General features: G+C 45.7%; 1 protein-coding gene across 2 annotated transcripts in view; it reads left to right on the top strand.

Annotated features, from left to right (window-relative positions):
• LOC137327119 (RCC1 and BTB domain-containing protein 2-like) overlaps positions 1-17,833 on the top strand; it is a 61,034-nt gene that overhangs the window by 13,277 nt on the left and 29,924 nt on the right. For both annotated transcript variants that reach the window (XM_067992586.1, XM_067992585.1), the window contains exons 5-8: positions 10,669-10,827; positions 13,421-13,528; positions 15,083-15,225; positions 16,731-16,921. In XM_067992586.1, coding sequence (XP_067848687.1) covers positions 10,669-10,827; positions 13,421-13,528; positions 15,083-15,225; positions 16,731-16,921 — 601 coding nt within the window. The remainder of the gene's footprint in view (positions 1-10,668; positions 10,828-13,420; positions 13,529-15,082; positions 15,226-16,730; positions 16,922-17,833) is intronic.

Raw genomic sequence — 17,833 nt, 5'->3', positions numbered from 1 at the left:
CCTGGAATCCCGGCCCCCAGGGGTTATAAACAAAAACGCTGTAAAAGTGGAGGCCCACAGCCTTCTTGAAAGTTTTTCGTCACCGACCCGCCTCCTAAGAGCGGGTTGGTTGCCCACCCCTCATCCCGCTTCTGTTAAAACCGGAAATGGGTGGGTTTTAGATTTTAAAATTTTTTACTGCCCCGCCCGCCCCTAACCCATCCGTTTTTCTGAGTTAAAATTTAGGCCTTGTGCCCTCCTCACAGCTTACTTTCCCACCTCGCTTTTTTATCATCAGCAAACTTGGATATATTACACTCGGTCCCTTCATCTAAGTCATTAATATAAATTGTAAATAGCCGAGGCCCAAGCACTGATCCTTGTGACACCCCACGAGTTACAGCCTGCCACCTGAGAATGACCTGTTTATCCCTAACCTCTGTTTTCTGTCCGTTAACCAATCCTCAATCCATGCTAATATATTACCCCCCAACCCCATGAGCTCTTATCTTGTGTAACAACCTTTTGTGCGACACCTTATCGAATGCCGTTTGAAAATCCAAATATACTACATTCACTGGTTCCCCTTTATCTACCCTGCTTGTTGCATCCTCAAAAAACTCTTAATAGATTTGTCAAACATAATTTCCCTTTCATAAAACCGTGTTGACTCTGCTTAATCATATTATGATTTTCTAAGTTCCCCGTTATTACCCGTTAGTCGTTAATAATGGATTCTAGCATCTTCCCGACTATTGATGTCAGGTTAACTGACCCTGTAGTTCCCTGTGTTTTCTCTCCCTCCTTTCTTGAATAGTGGTGTTACATTTGCTACCTTCCAATCCACTAGGACCATTCTAGAATCTAGGGAATTTTGGAAGATCACAACCAATGCATCCACTGTTTCTACAGCCACCTCTTTGAGAAACCCAGGATATACGCCACCGGGTCTAGAGGATTTGTCGGCTTTTAGTCCCATTAATTTCTCCTGCACTTTTTCTTTACTCACCGATCTACCTGTCGCAGATGCATCTGTCCATTACAGTATTGGTAGGAGTGACCACCGCCCAGTCCTTGTGGAGACGAAGTCCCGATTTCACTCTGAGGACACCATCCAATGTGTTGTGTGGCGCTACCACCGTGCTAAATGGGATAGATTCAGAACAGATCTAGCAGCTCAAAACTGGGCATTCATGAGGCGCTGTGGGCCATCAGCAGCAGCAGAATTGTATTCCAGCGCAATCTGTATCCTCATGGCCCGGCATATTCCTCACTCTACCATCAGCAACAAGCCAGGGGAACAACCCTGGTCCAATGAGGAGTGTAGAAGAGCATGCCAGGAGCAGCACCAGGCGTACCTAAAAATGAGGTGCCAACCTGGTGAAGCTACAACTCAGGACTACATGCATGCTAAACAGCGGAAGCAACATGCTATAGACAGAGCTAAGCGATTCAACAACCTACGGATCAGATCAAAGCTCTGCAGTCCTGCCACGTCCAGCCATGAATGGTGGTGGACAATTAAACAACTAACGGGAGGAGGAGGCTCCGTGAACATCCCCATCCTCAATAATGGCAGAGTGCAGTACGTGAGTGCAAAAGGCAGCCCGAATTGCCAAGTGGATGATCCATCTTGGCCTCCTCCCGATATCCCTACCATCTTCAGCCAATTCAATTCACTCAACGTGTTATCAAGAAATGGCTGAGTGCACTGGATACAGCAAAGGCTATGGGCCCCGACAACATCCCGGCTGTAGCGCTGAAGCCATGTGCTCCAGAACTAGCTGCGCTTCTAGCCAACCTGTTCCAGTACAGCTACAACACTGGCATCTACCCGACAATGTGGAAAATTGCCGAGGTATGTCCTGTCCACAAAAAGCAGGACAAATCCAATCCAGCCAATTACCGCCCCATCAGTCTACTCTCAATCATCAGCAAAGTGATGGAAGGTATCGTCGACAGTGCTATCCAGCAGCACTTACTCACCAATAACCTGCTCACCAAAGCTCAATTTGGGTTCTTCCAGGACCACTCGGCTCCAGACCTCATTACAGCCTTGGTCCAAATATGGACAAAAGAGCTGAATTCCAGAGGTGAGGTGAGAGTGACTGCCCTTGACATCAAGTCAGCATTTGACCGAGTGTGTCACCAAGGAGCCCTAGTAAAATTGAAGTCAGTGGGGATCAGGGGGAAAACTCTCCAGTGGCTGGAGTCATACCTAGCACAAAGGAAGATGGTAGTGGTTATTGGTGGCCAATCATCTCAGCTCCAGGACATTGCTGCAGGAGTTCCTCAAGGCAGTGTCCGAGGCCCAACCATCTTCAGCTGCTTCATCAATGACCTGCCCTCCATCATAAGGTCAGAAATGGGGATGTTCGCTGATGATTGCACAGTATTCAGCTCCATTCACAACCCCTCAGATAATGAAGCAGTCCGTGCGCACATGCAGCAAGACCTGTATAACATCCAGGCTTGGGCTGATAAGTGGCAAGTAACATTCGCGCCAGACAAGTGCCAGGCAATGACCATCTCCAACAAGAGAGAGTCTAACCACCTCCCCATGACATTCAACGGCATTACCATCGCCAAACCTCTCACCATCAACATCCTGAGGGTCACCATTGACTGGAAACTTAACTGGACCAGCCACATAAATACTGTGGTTACAAGAGCAGGTCAGAGGCTGGGTATTCTTTTTTTATTATTCGTTCATGGAATGTGAGCGTTGCTGGCGAGGTCGGCATTTATTGCCCATCCCAAATTGCCCTTGAGAAGGTGGTGGTGAGCCGCTTTCTTGAACCGCTGCAGTCCGTGTGGTGAAGGTTCTCCCACAATGCTGTTAGGAAAGGTGTTCCAGGATTTTGATCCAGCGACGATGAAGGAACGGCGATATATTTCCAAGTCAGGATGGTGTGTGACTTGGAGGGGAACGTGCAGGTGGTGTTGCACCCATGTACCTGCTGCTCTTGTCCTTCTAGATGGTAGAGGTCGCGGGTTTGGGAGGTGCTGCCGAAGAAGCCTTGGCGAGTTGCTGCAGTGCATCCTGTGGATGGTACACACTGCAGCCACAGTTGCCGGTGGTGAAGGGAGTGAGCGTTTAGGGTGGTGGATGGGGTGCCAATCAAGCGGGCTGCTTGGTCCTGGATGGTGTCGAGCTTCTTGAGTGTTGTTGGAGCTGCACTCATCCAGGCAAGTGGAGTGTATTCATCACACTCCTGACTTGTGCCTTGTAGATGGTGGAAAGGCTTTGGGGAGTCAGGAGGTGAGACACTCGCCGCAGAATACCCAGCCTCTGACCTGCTCTTGTAGCCACAGTATTTATATGGCTGGTCCAGTTAATTTTCTGTTCAATGGTGTCCCCAGGATGTTGATGTTGGGGGATTCAGCGATGGTAATGCCGTTGAATGTCAAGGGGAGGTGGTTAGAATATCTCTTGTTGGAGATGGTCATTGCCTGGCACTTGTCTGGTGCGAATGTTACTTGCCACTTATGAGCCCAAGCCTGGATGTTCTCCAGGTCTTGCTGCATGCGGACTCGGACTGCTTCATTATCTGAGGGGTTGCGAATGGAGCTGAGCGCTGTGCAATCATCAGCGAACATCCCCATTTCTGACCTTATGATGGAGGGAAGGTCATTGATGAAGCAGCTGAAGATAGTTGGGCCTCAGACACTGCCTTGAGGAACTCCTGCAGCAATGTCCTGGGGCTGAGATGATTGACCACCAATAAACTACTACCATCTTCCTTTGTATTAGGTATGACTCCAGCCACTGGAGAGTTTTCCCCCTGATTCCCATTGACTTCAATTTTACTAGGGCTCCTTGGTGCCACACTCAGTCAAATGCTGCCTTGATTTCAAGGGCAGTCACTTTCACTTCACCTCTGGAATTCAGCTCTTTTGTCCATGTTTGGACCAAGGCTGTAATGAGGTCTGGAGCCGAGTGATCCTGGCGGAACCGAAACTGAGCATCGGTGAGCAGGTTATTGGTGAGTAAGTGCCGCTTGAAAGCATTGTCGACGACACCTTCCATCACTTTGCTGATGATTGAGAGTAGACTGATGGGGCGGTAATTGGCCGGATTGGATTTGTCCTTTTTGTGGACAGGACATACCTGGGCAATTTTCCACATTGTCAGGTGGATGCCATTGTTGTAGCTGTACTGGAACAGTTTGGCTGGAGGCGCAGCTAGTTCTGGAGCACAAGTCTTCAGCACTACAGCCGGCATGTTGTCGGGGCCTATAGCCTTTGTTGTATCCAGTGCACTCAGCCCTTTCTTGATATTACGTGGAGTGAATCGAATTGGCTGAAGACTGGCTTCTGTGATGGTGGGGATTTCGGGAGGCGGCCGAGATGGATCATCCACTCGTCACTTCTGGCTGAAGATGGTTGCAAATGCTTCAGCCTTGTCTTTTGCACTCACGTGCTGGATTCCACCATCGTTGAGAATGGGGATGTTTACAGATCCTCCTCCTCCCATTAGTTGTTTAATTGTCTACCACCATTCATGACTGGATGTGCAGGACTGCAGAGCTTTGATCTGATCCGTTGGTTGTGGAATCGCTTAGCTCTGTCTGTAGCATGTTGCTTTTGCTGTTTAGCATGCATGTAGTCCTGAGTTGTAGCTTCACCAGGTTGGCACCTCATTTTTAGGTACGCCTGGTGCTGCTCCTGGCATGCTCTTCTACGCTCTTCATTGAACCAGGGTTGAACCCCTGGCTTGTTTGTAATGGTAGAGTGAGGAATATGCCGGGCCATGAGGTTACAGATTGTGCTGGAATACAATTCTGCTGCTGCCCCACAGCGCCTCATGGATGCCCTGTTTTGAGCTGCTCGATCTGTTCTGTGGTCACTCCTACCAATACTGCCATGGACAGATGCATCTGCGACAGGTAGATTGGTGAGGACGAGGTCACGTAAGTTTTTCCCTCGTGTTGGTTCGCTCACCACCTGCCGCAGGCCCAGTCTGGCAGCTATGTCCTTCAGGACTCGGCCAGCTCGGTCAGTCGTGGTGCTACCAAGCTAATCTTGGTGATGGACATTGAAGTCCCCCAACCAGAGTATATTCTGTGCCCTTGCTACCCTCAGTGCTTCCTCCAAGTGGTGTTCAACATGGAGGAGGACTGATTCATCAGCTGAGGGAGGGCGGTAGGTGGTAATCAGCAGGAGGTTTCCTTGCCCATGTTTGACCTGATGCCATGAGATCCAGAGTCAATGTTGAGGACTCCCTGGGCCACTCCCTCCTGACTGTATATCACTGTACCGCCACCTCTGCTTGGTCTGTCCTGCCAGTGGGACAGGACATACCCAGGGATGGTGATGGCAGACTCTGGGACGTTGGCTGAAAGGTATGATTCTGTGAGTATGGCTATGTCAGGCTGTTGCTTGACTAGTCTGTGGGACAACTCTCCCAATTTTGGCACGAGTTCCCAGATGTTAGTGAGGAGGACTTTGCAGGGTCGACTGGGCTTGGTTTACCTTTGTCGTGTCCGGTGCCTAGTGGTCCATCTGGTTTTATTCTTCTTATGACTTTTTTTAGCGAGAATGGTTTGCTCGGCCATTTCAGAGGGCAATTAAGAATCAACCACATTGCTGTGGGTCTGGAGTCACATATAGGCCAGACCGAATAAGGACGGCAGGTTTCCTTCCCTAAAGGACATTAGCGAACCAGATGGGTTTTTACGACAATCCGGTAGTTTCATGGCTACCATTACTGATACTAGTATTTTAATTCCAGATTTTTATTTAATTAATTGAATTTAAATTCCCCAGCTGCCATGGCGGGATTTGAACTCATGACTCTGGATTATTAGTCCAGGCCTCTGGATTATTATTCCAGTAACATAACCACTATGCTACCGTACCCCGTATTCTGCGGCGAGTAACTCACCTCCTGATTCCACCATCTGCAAGGCACAAGTCAGGAGTGTGATGGAATACTATCCACTTGCCTGGATGAGTGCAGCTCCAACAACACTCAAGAAATTCGACATCATCCAGGACAAAGCGGCCTGCTTGATCGGCACCCCATCCACCACCCTAAACATTCACTCCCTTCACCACCGGCGCACTGTGGCTGCAGTGTGTACCATCCACAGGATGCACTGCAGCAATTCGCCAAGGCTTCTTCGACAGCACCTCCCAAACCCGCGACCTCTACCACCTAGAAGGTCAAGGGCAGCAGGCACATGGGAACAACACCACCTGCACGTTCCCCTCCAAGTCACACACCATCCCGACTTGGAAATATTTCGCCGTTCCTTCATCGTCGCTGGGTCAAAATCCTGGAACTCCCTTCCTAACAGCACCGTGGGAGAACCTTCACCACACGGACTGCAGCAGTTCAAGAAGGCGGCTCGTCACCACCTTCTCAAGGGCAATTAGGGATGGGCAATAAATGCTGGCCTTGCCAGCGACGCCCATATCCCATGAATGAATAAAAGAAAACGTTCCTCACTCTCATTAGACCCTTGGTTCCCCACCATTTCCGGTATGTTTTTTGCGTCTTCTGCTGTGAAGACAGATACAAAATATTTGTTTAGCATCTCTGCCATTTCCGTATTCCCCATTATAATTTCTCCTGTCTCAGCCTCGAAGGGACTCACGTTTACAGTACTCTCTTCCTTTTTACTTACTTATAATCTTTTAATCTAATATAATTTTTATATTTCTTGCTAGTTTACTCTCATATTCTATTTTCTCCCTCTTTATCAATTTTTTGGTCATCGTTTGCTTGTTTCTAAACTCTCCCAATCCTCAGGCTTACTACTTTTCTTGGCAACATTATAAACCTCTTTTAACCGAATACTATCCTTAACTTCTTTAGTTAGCCACAGATGGAGCACTTTTTTCCTGTGGAGTTATTATTCCTCAATGGAATGTATATCCATTGAGAATTATGAATCTTTCTTTAAATGTTCGCCATTGCTTATCTACCGTCATATCTTTTAATCTAATTTCCCAATCAACCTTAGTCAACTCGCCCCTCATACCTATGTAATTGGCTTTATTTAAGTTTAAGACTCTAGTTTTGGACTTCAGTATGTCACACTCGAACTCAATGTGAAATTCTATCATTATTATCACTCCTCCCCAGAGGATCCCTTACTATGAGATTACTAATTAATCCTGTCTCATTACACAAGACAAGATCTAAAATAGCCTGTTTCTTGGTTGGTTCCATGACGTATTGCTCTAGGAAACTGTCTCAAATGCATTCCATGAACTTGTCCTCTAAACTACTTTTGCCAATTTGATTTGCCCAGTCTATATGAAGATAAAAGACCCTCATGATTATTGCATTACCTTTGTTACATGCTCTTATTTCTTGATTCATACTCTGTCCAACAGTACGACTACTGTTAGGGGGCCTATAAACTACTCCCACCAGTGTTTTCTGCCCCTTGTTATTTCTTATCTCCACCCCATACTGATTCTACTTCCTAATCTTCTGAGCCAAGATCCTTTCTCACCATGACTTTATCTCATTCTTTATTATTAGGGCTACAACACACCCCCTCTTTTCCATTCTGCTTATCTTTTCGAAAAGTCAAGTACCCTGGAATATTTAGTTCCCAACCTTGTTCACCTTGCAACCAGGCCTCTGTAATGGCTACTAGATTAAACCCATTTATCTCTCTTTGTGCCATTAATTCGTCTATCTTGTTACGATTGCTTCGTGCATTCAGATAAAGCGCCTTTAATTTTAACTTTTTACTGTTTTTCCCTGATTTGACCTTATTTGCTGATGCACTATTACCATTAAACTCTCTGTCCATTCCTGACACACCCTGCTTATCTGCACCCAAATTGCAACATTGCTCTATGGTCTTGACTTTTCTCTTTAGATTTATAAATTTACCCTTACCTGAACCCTGCCCCCCCCCCCCTTTTTAGTTTAAAGCTTTTTCTACTGCCCGAGTTATTCGATTCTCCAGGACACTGGTCCCAGCCCGGTTTAAGTGGTGCCCGTCACAGTGGAACAGCTCCTCTTTTCCCAGTACTGGCACCAGTGCCCTATGAATTGAAACCCCTGTCTCCCACACCACTCTTTGAGCCACACATTTAACTCTCCGATCTGTTTGTCCCTATGCTAATTTGCACGTGGCTCATGTAGTAATCCGGAGATTATTACCTTTTGAGGTTCTGCTTATTAATTTAGACCCTAGCTCCTCAAACTACCTCGGCAGAACCTCATTCCTAGTTCTACCTGTGTCGATGGTTCCCACATGGACCATGACAACTGGATCCTCCCCCTCGTCTCCAAGTTCTTCTCCAGCCGCGAGGAGATATCCTTAACCCTGGCACCGGGCAGGCAACACAGCCTTCGGGATTCTCGGTCGCGGCTGCAGTGAACAGTATCTATCCCCCGACTATACGATCCCCTAACACTACCACATTCCTTTTTACTCCCCCCACCTGAATGGCCTCCTGTACCACGGTGCTGTAGTCAAATTGCCCATCCTCCCTGCAGTTTTTGCTCTCATCCATACAGGTAGCAAGTACCTTGTACCTGTTGGATAAGGTCAAAGGCTGAGGCTCCTCCATCACTACATCCTTTGTCCCCATACCTGCCTGATTCACAGTCACACCCTCCTGTCCCTGACCACTGACCAAATCTAAACTACTACCTAACCTTAAGGGTGTGACTGCCTCCTGGATCAAAGTGTCCAGATAACTCTTCCCCCCTCCCTGATGCGTCGCAATGTCTGCAGCTGGGACTCCAGCTTAACACCTCGGAGCCAAAGTTCCTCGAGCTGCAGACATTTACTATAAATGTGGTTGCTCGGGATCTCACTGGTCTCCACCAACTCCCACATGCTGCAGTTACGACACACCACCTGCACTGCCATCCCCATCTAACCTTGATTTATATATTTAATTAGTTAAAGTTCTTATTCATTTGATATTTTTAGTTTTATTAACTAATTAGTTTATCTAGTTTGAGTTATTAATTTAATAGGAAGTTATAATTTCCCAGCTCTTAGTTTAAACGACTGCCCTAGCTTATAGAGCAAAAAAAAACGGTAATACTCATCAACCAATCACCTACCTGCTGTCCTGTGATGGCACTCCTTGGTTATTTCGCTCTCTCCGCTGCTCCTTTATACCGGGCCGCTGGGGGGGGATTCCTCTCTCTCTCTCTCTCCGCTGCTCCTTTATACCAGGCCGCTGCGGGGGGGATTCCTCTCTCTCTCTCTCTCTCTCTCTCTCTCTCCGCTGCTCCTTTATACCGGACCACTGTGGGGGGATTCCTCTCTCTCTCTCCGCTGCTCCTTTATACCGGACCGCTGTGGGGGGATTCCTCTCTCTCTCTCTCTCTCTCTCTCTCTCTCTCCGCTGCTCCTTTATACCGGACCGCTGTGGGGGGATTCCTCTCTCTCTCTCCGCTGCTCCTTTATACCGGACCGCTGTGGGGGGATTCCTCTCTCTCTCTCTCTCTCTCTCTCTCTCTCTCTCTCTCCGCTGCTCCTTTATACCGGACTGCTGTGGGGGGATTCCTCTCTCTCTTTATACCGGACCGCTGTGGGGGGATTCCTCTCTCTCTTTATACCGGACCGCTGTGGGGGGATTCCTCTCTCTCTCTCTCTCTGCTGCTCCTTTATACCGGACCGCTGTGGGGGGATTCCTCTCTCTCTCTCCGCTGCTCCTTTATACCGGACCGCTGTGGGGGGATTCCTCTCTCTCTTTATACCGGACCGCTGTGGGGGGATTCCTCTCTCTCTCTCTCTCTCTGCTGCTCCTTTATACCGGACCGCTGTGGGGGGGATTCCTCTCTCTCTCCGCTGCTCCTTTATACCGGACCGCTGTGGGGGGGATTCCTCTCTCTCTTTACACCGGGCCGCAGTTGGGGGGATTCCCGGCCGCTGGGGGGGATTCCTCTCTCTCTCTCTCTCTCTCTCTCTTTTTCTTTCTCCGTTGCTCCTTTATACTGGGTCGCTGGGGGAATTCCTGGGCGCTCGCTGTCTCGCTCTCGCTCACTCACCATTGCATCTTTATACCGGGCTGCTGGGGTGGATTCCCGTGCTTTTTCTGGGCTGTCTCTCTCACCGCTGCTCCTTTATACTGGGGTGGATTCCCGTGCTTTCTCTGGGCTGTCTCTCTCACCGCTGCTCTTTTAAACTGGGGTGGATTCCCACGCTTTCTCTGGGCTGTCTCTCTCACCGCTGCTCCTTTATATTGGGGTGGATTCCCACACTTTCTCTGGGCTGTCTCTCTCACCGCTGCTCCTTTATACTGGGGTGGATTCCCGCGCCTTTTCTGCTCTCTTTTTCTCCACTGTTCCTTTATACTGAGCCGCTGGGGGGACTCCCACTAATGGTGGAGTGATGGGGGGGAGGGTTACACCAGAGGCTGAGGTCAGAGGAATTGAGAGTCGGGGAAGTGAGCTTTGTACAGCTGAAACTGTACGTGTACGCATGCGTGCTTGCTTAGTGAATTGAAACATAAAATGCTGAAATATAAAACAGGTGTTTGTCTACTACCTCTACTGCCTTCAATTGGGCCAAACTGATAGAAAGGAACCTCAATCTTGTATGCCTTTGGTTTAAACTTTTTTTTATGTAGTATGCCCATTTCATGCTTTTTGTCCATTATTCTTTAGGCAATCTCTATTGAGAATTGCCCTCACTTGCTCTTGTATACAGTTAAAAAATCTTTTTGCTAATAGGTTTATGATACTTTTTATAATAGGTTTATGCCTGGGGTTACAATAACTGCGGACAGGTCGGATCAGGGTCTACTTCTAATCAGCCAACACCACGAAGAGTGACCAGTTGCTTACAAAATAAGATGGTTGCCACTATTGCCTGCGGTCAGTCGTCCTCCATGGCAGTATTGGATAATGGAGAGGTGAGCACTGTCGTGTGATTAGCAAGAGTAAATTACATGTTTAATCCAGTAATTTAAAATGTTAACACAGTCACCATTACACACTGGTAGGGCTTATCTCACTGAATTTCTTCATGCTTGTGAATCATCAGCGTTTCCTAGGAGTGTCTGCTTGCTGACTGAGATCAGCATGGGATTTACATTTCTTGCCCAGAATGCTGCGGGCTGAATCTGCTGTGCGATCAGATGGCTGGCGCACTGGGAAATAAATGGTGCCCGGCAGCATCTAATTGAATGGCGGAGCAGGCTCAAGGAGCTGAATGGTCTACTCCTGTTCCTATGACTGCTCCAAGTCCAGTTGCTGACTGTCTTTTCCAGACAAGAGGGAAAGACATAGCCCGACCTCTGATCCATTTCCTCAGCTTTCTGTGTCGAGGATTGGTTTGCCAATGGGCAATCAAAGCTACCACCTTGAATGAGAACCCTCCTTACCCCTCTTTATCCCCCCCCACCCTCCACTCGCCTTGTAATGGGAGCTATGGGAAATATATTGTCTGTTTAGTTCAATCTGCTAGTCACCGTTAAATGTAAACCAGTCTAGCATTAAAGATGAACATCTCTAAGATGTATTGGTTGATTCCTCGTCGTCTCAAACTGATACAGTAGGCAAGAATATGCAATTTTGAGATTACATATTTGTCTGGTATTCCAACTAATTTGCCCTAAACAACATCCCAGATAGCTTATACCTCTCTGAGTTAACACTGAATCTAACTTCATGGCAACTCCATATTAAGTTAAACTAAAGTCTCTTCCAAATAGGTAACGATCTTGAAATGATAGCATGCAATATGATTTAAAATGAAAAAAAATGTCAATATCCTGTGCCTTAAAAAAAATCCATAAACAGAATAAGGATGAACTCCGAGTCGAGTGTCTATGTGTCTTTTACAAAATCTCCCACTTGCACTAAACTACTGCCTTTGCATACAGCCTTGCCTTTCTAATTGGCTGTCAGGGTCCATTAGGTGACTAGTATGCTTTTCTCTCTGAGGTTGATCATTTGCTGTGTTACAGATGGCTTGTTTTATAAGGGTGTCCCAGTCATCGTTTTGGAGAACCAATAATTTCCCTGTAATTTGGGGAATCCAAATATAGAGTGCTTTTGAACCTGCTGAAATCTGGATGTTTTATTCTTTTTGTCATTGGTTCCTCAGGTGATTAGTGTAAAACTCAAATCAAACCAATAAAACTTGAATAACAATGCACTTGAGAGTGATAAATCCATTTCTGCCTTTCTGGGTTTTTTCCAGATGGCTTTGACAGGAAAGTATAACTAATGGGAAACTTTTAGCAGTTAAACTTGCTCATGATAGCAGTGTTTAAAATGATTCCAGTGTGAATCAGATTTACTAGCTTCTGGGGTATCTATAATTTGTAAAGGACTGAAGAGACCAAATGGATTTGATAAATTACTCGCTTGGCTACAATATAGTAAATATTGTAGCTAATAGAATGGGCTGATTTTTAGAGCTTCTTCACCAGCGAACTACTCTATATAGATGTTTGCATTGTTGTATGATTTCCATGTAGTTTACACTTTGTGACCATTATATCCTGGGCAGCAGAGAGGAAGCATAAGATTGCAGTAAATCACAAGGGAGGGGGCATACGTGCATCAAAATCAAAATTTCCTCCCCTTCCTCTTCCAGAAAATAGAAAATATATCTTGTCATTAGTAGTTGCATTCTCTCTTCAGAGCCTGTGCTAGTACTAGCTCTTCAACTGGAGCTATCTGTTCTAATCCCATCCCACTGCTCTTTGCCTGTATGCTTTCATATTCTTCCTTTTTGACACTGATCTATTTTCTCTCTCAATGATTTAGTCTCTGCTTCAATAGCCACTTTTGGTGAAGCATTCCATATTCTAATAATCCTGTTCATTCCCCATCATTCCTGAAGTTATACTCTGAAAGATTGAAATAATTTGCTTAAACATTTGCTTCATTTCACCTAAGCTTAGCAATAAATGTATTGCATGTACTTACAAAAAAAAATATTTAAGAGTGAGAAGAAAATTCAGCCATGTGTCTTGTAAAGAAAAATGTGGATTAACACTGCTAATTATTGGTGTTTTTGCAATGGTCTGTGTAACCTTAAGTGCCAGCCGTAGCTCAATGGTAGCACTCTTGTCAGAAGGTTGTGGGATCAAGTCCCACTTCACTACATAATCTAGGCTGACACTTCAGTGCAATACTGAGGGAATGCTGTTTTTGGATGAGACATTAAACAGAGTTCCCTCTGCTTGCTCAGGTAGATGTAATAGATCCCATAGCCATATTTGAAAAAGAGCAAGGGAGTTCGCCCAGTGTCCTGGCCAACATTGATCCCTCAACCAACATCATTAAAACAGGTTATTTGGTAATTTATCTCATTGCTGTTTGTGCAGCCTAGCTATGGGCAAATTGGCTGCTGCATTTGCCTATATAAAAACAGAGACTGCACTTCAAAAGTATTTCATTGGCTGTGAAGCACTTTGGGACATTCTGGGGACATGAAAGGCATTATATAAATGCAAGTTCTTGTTTCTTTAACTGGTTTGCCTTGCATTGCAGGTGTATGGTTGGGGTTACAATGGTAATGGGCAACTTGGATTGGGTAGCAATGGCAATCAACCGACCCCGTGTAGACTGGCAGCATTACAAGGGATACATGTGTGTCAGGTATGTTTGCTATTATGAATGATAAGTAGTGGTAGGCTAAATGTCATCTTGGTTTGATGGTAGCACTCTCCTGTAAGGCAGAAGTTTGTGGGTTCAATCAAGCCCTACTCCGGTACATTATCTAGACTGACACTTCAGTGCAGTACTAAGGGAGTATTGCATTGTTGAAATTGCTACCTCTCAGCTGAGATGTTAAACTGAGACCCTTGTCGGCCAGTTCAGGCGGACATGAAAGATCCCAGGGCATTTTTTCAAAGAAGGGCAGGGATTTCCCCTGATGTCCTAACCAACCTCAGACAACCCCACCACAAACAGATTAACTAGGCATTCGTTATTGCTGTCTGTGGGCCTTTAGTGTATTCATATTGGCTACTGAGTTTGCCCACTTAACAACGAAAATACACTTTAAAAGTAATTCTGTGAGGTGTGTTGGGACAACTGAAGACCTGAAAGTTACTATATAAATTCAAGTTCTATCTCTCTGTACTTACTTGCACATAAGACTATATAAGACTATATAAGACCACTGGAATGGTAAGTGATGGTGGGCAGGTCATCTTGTAAGGTACATTGTGGTGGATGGTACTGTAGCTCACTTTAGAGAGCACACTCAACTATTCCTGGCCTGGTCCTGCTTTCCACTGTATTGCGGGCTCTCCTGTTCAGGCTCCTGGTCTCCCACTTGCATGCTTCTAGTCTCGTGTTCTCTGCCTTTGCGTAACAGTGATGGGATGTGGAAGTCGGAATGCATTAAGATCAAATTTTTCACTCTGTAGTGAGCCATGGTGTCAGAGGGGACATTTTGTATGTAGGCTATAGATTTTTTTTTTGGTGGTAAAGTAGAAGGTTTGTCTTATATATGGGTCACCTTATATGTGATTATGCATGGTACCTATTTGCAACTGGCACACCGTGGCTGCAGTATCATACTGCCTTAGAGATATGCGCTGAGCTCCACTCCCAGCTGTTAAGTTTTAAATGCATTGTCAGTAGGCGTGTTTTCAGTATATTTAAATAAGACCAAGGCAATTGTCCAGCGCATCTCTGTACACTTGGTAAACCCAGTCTGTTGCTTTGCTGGAGTTACACTCTGTGTGGTGTGAAATCCAAGTGTGAGCCTGCCTCCTTCAGTAGGAGTGGCATGTCGCTCCTCTTGAGTTTCAGCTTGGGCCTTGACTCTGGAGTTTTGTGTCACTGTGTAGAGGTAGTGTGAGATTGGGTATACTATACTGCCAGACGAACACCAGTAGCTCCAGTGAGCTGTTTGCAGCTGGTAAAAACCCTATTTATACTACAGAGTTCCAAACCTGCATTCCTATGCCTTGGGAGCTCTGGGTATAACTGCACCCTAGCATCGCTTACCTTGAAATAAAATCTGCACTTTGTGGTCTAGTGTAAGAATGAGTATATTGATGTTTGTATCAATGATCTGGGGTACATTGAGTAAGTGTTATTTAATGCTAGTTTACTTGAGCTGTGGTGAGAATTTCTGGTCTTTGTTTCAGCTTGGAGGTGCCTGATGCTGATGTTTGCTACTTGTAACTTTACTTGCAGATTGCCTGCGGCTACGCTCACACTCTTGCACTAACAGATGAGGGTTTGTTCTATTCATGGGGAGCTAACGCATATGGCCAGCTGGGCAGTGGCGTTAAAAGTAACCAATCTTGTCCGGTACAGATCACTGTGGACAGGGAAAGGTAATGGTTGTGGTGAAATCTCAGACATCACTTAGTGAACATTAATAACTACTCTTTAAATTAGATGTGGCACCAAACTTGATTTTTATTTTTATTTGTAATGTACTCTTTTTGTTGCAATGACTCATGGGAATGACTTTAGATGGTCTTTGCAGATGGATTGTATCTGATGACAGCTGATGATCACCGTAACATAGATAATGTATTGTTGTACTTGCAGCTCAAATTTTTGTCACTAAATGGCATGTTAGCAGTGCCCCTCAGTATTTGTGTCTAGGCGGAGAATCATAGAACTTTACAGCAAAGAAGGAGGCCGATTGGCCCATTATGCCTGTGCTGACTCTCTGAAGAAATTAATTACTCAGTCCTTTTCCCCATATCCATTTTTTTTTCTTTTTCAAATATTTATCCGCTTCCCTTTTAAAAGCCATTATAGATTCTGCATCCACCACTGTTTCTGTTCAGCATTCTGCACCTTCTGTACTTTAAAAAAAATAAATACACTTCTCCTAACCCCTCCTAGTGATTAACTTAAGAACATAAGAAATAGGAGCAGGAGTAGTCCATACAATCCCTTGAGCCTGCTCTGCCATTCAATAAGATCATGGCTGATCTTCGACCTCATCTCCACTTTCCCGCCCTATCCCCATATCCCTTGATTCCCTTAGTGTCCAAATACATTGGTGCACTCTAGTTACTGACTAAGCGACCATTGGAAATAGATTTTTTTTCAATTTACTTCATCAAAACTTCTCATAATTTTGATCATTGTATTGCTAGAATACATCTGTCAACTTGTGTCATGTATCAAGAAAATGATTGACTGGGAAGTTAAATCACTTGGCAAAGCACAACGATGCATCTGATTTTTTTATTGTATTAAAGAGTTTAATTGTTATCACAATAGAAAGAGCCTGGCTGGCAAGGTTTTCTTTGGTGTTTTACATAGTGAGAGTTGAGAATGGGTTTTGAAATCCGATGCTTTTAAAAAAAATCTCCAGCAAAATACCTTTTGGAGTGGCAAACTATACAAAACATTCCTGTCTTTCAGTAACCAGACCCAAGAACATTGCGGGCGTGCCATTTGCAGTGATCAATTACTTGGTGCGTGGCGGAAATAAAATACACTATCAGGCTGAGACACTTCTGCTTCAGGTGCTTTCAAATATCGGAAAGTCAAAGTCAAAAGAATTTCCTTTAGAGGAATAGTTAGTCCCAATTTCACGTGTTCCCATTTTCTTTTTATTTTGGTGGAAGTGCTTCATTGTATGAGCCATAAAATCGTTCATTGAAAACTTAGCGCAAAGTCAATAAAATACAAATGTATCAATAAACCTTCTCGATGTGTAGCACATGTAAGTAACTGTTACTGTTCTTCCAAACTCCCAGCATGGGAACTTCACGGGCAGTGCTTTGAACCCAAGGAATTTGCATAGGTTTCTAGTTTGCTTTCCCCTGAAATATATACTGTACTGTATTTCTGTCGCATTTTTCTTGCTCCCTAGGATTGTGGAGATTGCAGCCTGCCATTCCACGCACACCTCAGCTGCTAAGACCCAGGGTGGTCAAGTGTACATGTGGGGCCAATGCCGGGGGCAGTCGGTCATCCTCCCACACCTCACTCACTTCTCTTGCACGGACGATGTGTTTGCCTGCTTTGCCTCTCCAGCAGTTACGTGGCGCCTCCTGTCTGTAGGTGAGATGATTTTTATTTAACTATTTATTTTCCATTGAATATGTAAGAGGACTGGGAGTTTTGATTAATGAAAATTGGTTGTTACAAGTCACTATTTCAAACACTGTACGATATATCTGCAATGTCATAGTAAATATTTGTCAGAATCTGATGCAATGTATTTAGGGTATGGTAGCATAGTGGTTATGGCCTAATAATCCAGAGAACATGGGCTTGATTTTGAAAGGGTGGCGGGATGGCAGCAGTGGGATTGGGTGGGGGGGGGGGGGGGCGGGGGGGGGTCAATGGGCGCGCGGGTAACCTGACTAATAAAATCTGACCGTTTCCCACGCGATTGCAAGTTAATTGGTGGCCCTTAACGTGGCTTCTGGGTTTGCTGTCCAAAAGCTGCGCTGTGGGCAGACTGTGCACCCGCATGACCGAGCCGCTCCAGCTGACAGCCTATTTAAAGGACCATTGCTCCAAAGGCTTTTGCTGCAGCAAACACCAAAAAACACAATGGAGCAGCACAGGGACAAGGCTGCTCCAAGATTTAGTGATGCCTCACTGCAGCAGCTACTGGCCGGGGTGAGGAGGAGGAGGGAAGCGTTTTACCCTGCGGACGGAAGGAAGTGCCCTGCCTCTGCTACCAAGAAGGCCAGGCTTGAATTGGCAGAGGAGGTCACCAGCAGCAGCAACATCTTCCGCACCTGGATCCAGTGCAGGAAGGGTTTAATGACCTAACTAGATCAGCAAAAGTGAGTACACTTATTGATTTTATAGGAACTTAGGAACAGGAGTAGGCCATTCAGCCCCTCGTGCCTGCTCCGCCATTTGATAAGATCATGGCTGATCTGTGATCTAACTCCATATACCTGACTTTGGCCCAAATCCCTTAATACCTTTGGTTGCCAAAAAGCTATCTATCTCAGA

Source organism: Heptranchias perlo, chromosome 11 (genome assembly GCF_035084215.1).
Source record: "Heptranchias perlo isolate sHepPer1 chromosome 11, sHepPer1.hap1, whole genome shotgun sequence".
NCBI lineage: Eukaryota > Metazoa > Chordata > Chondrichthyes > Hexanchiformes > Hexanchidae > Heptranchias > Heptranchias perlo.
The sequence above is the reverse complement of the archived record's forward strand: the minus strand, read 5'-3'. Positions and strand labels throughout refer to the sequence as shown.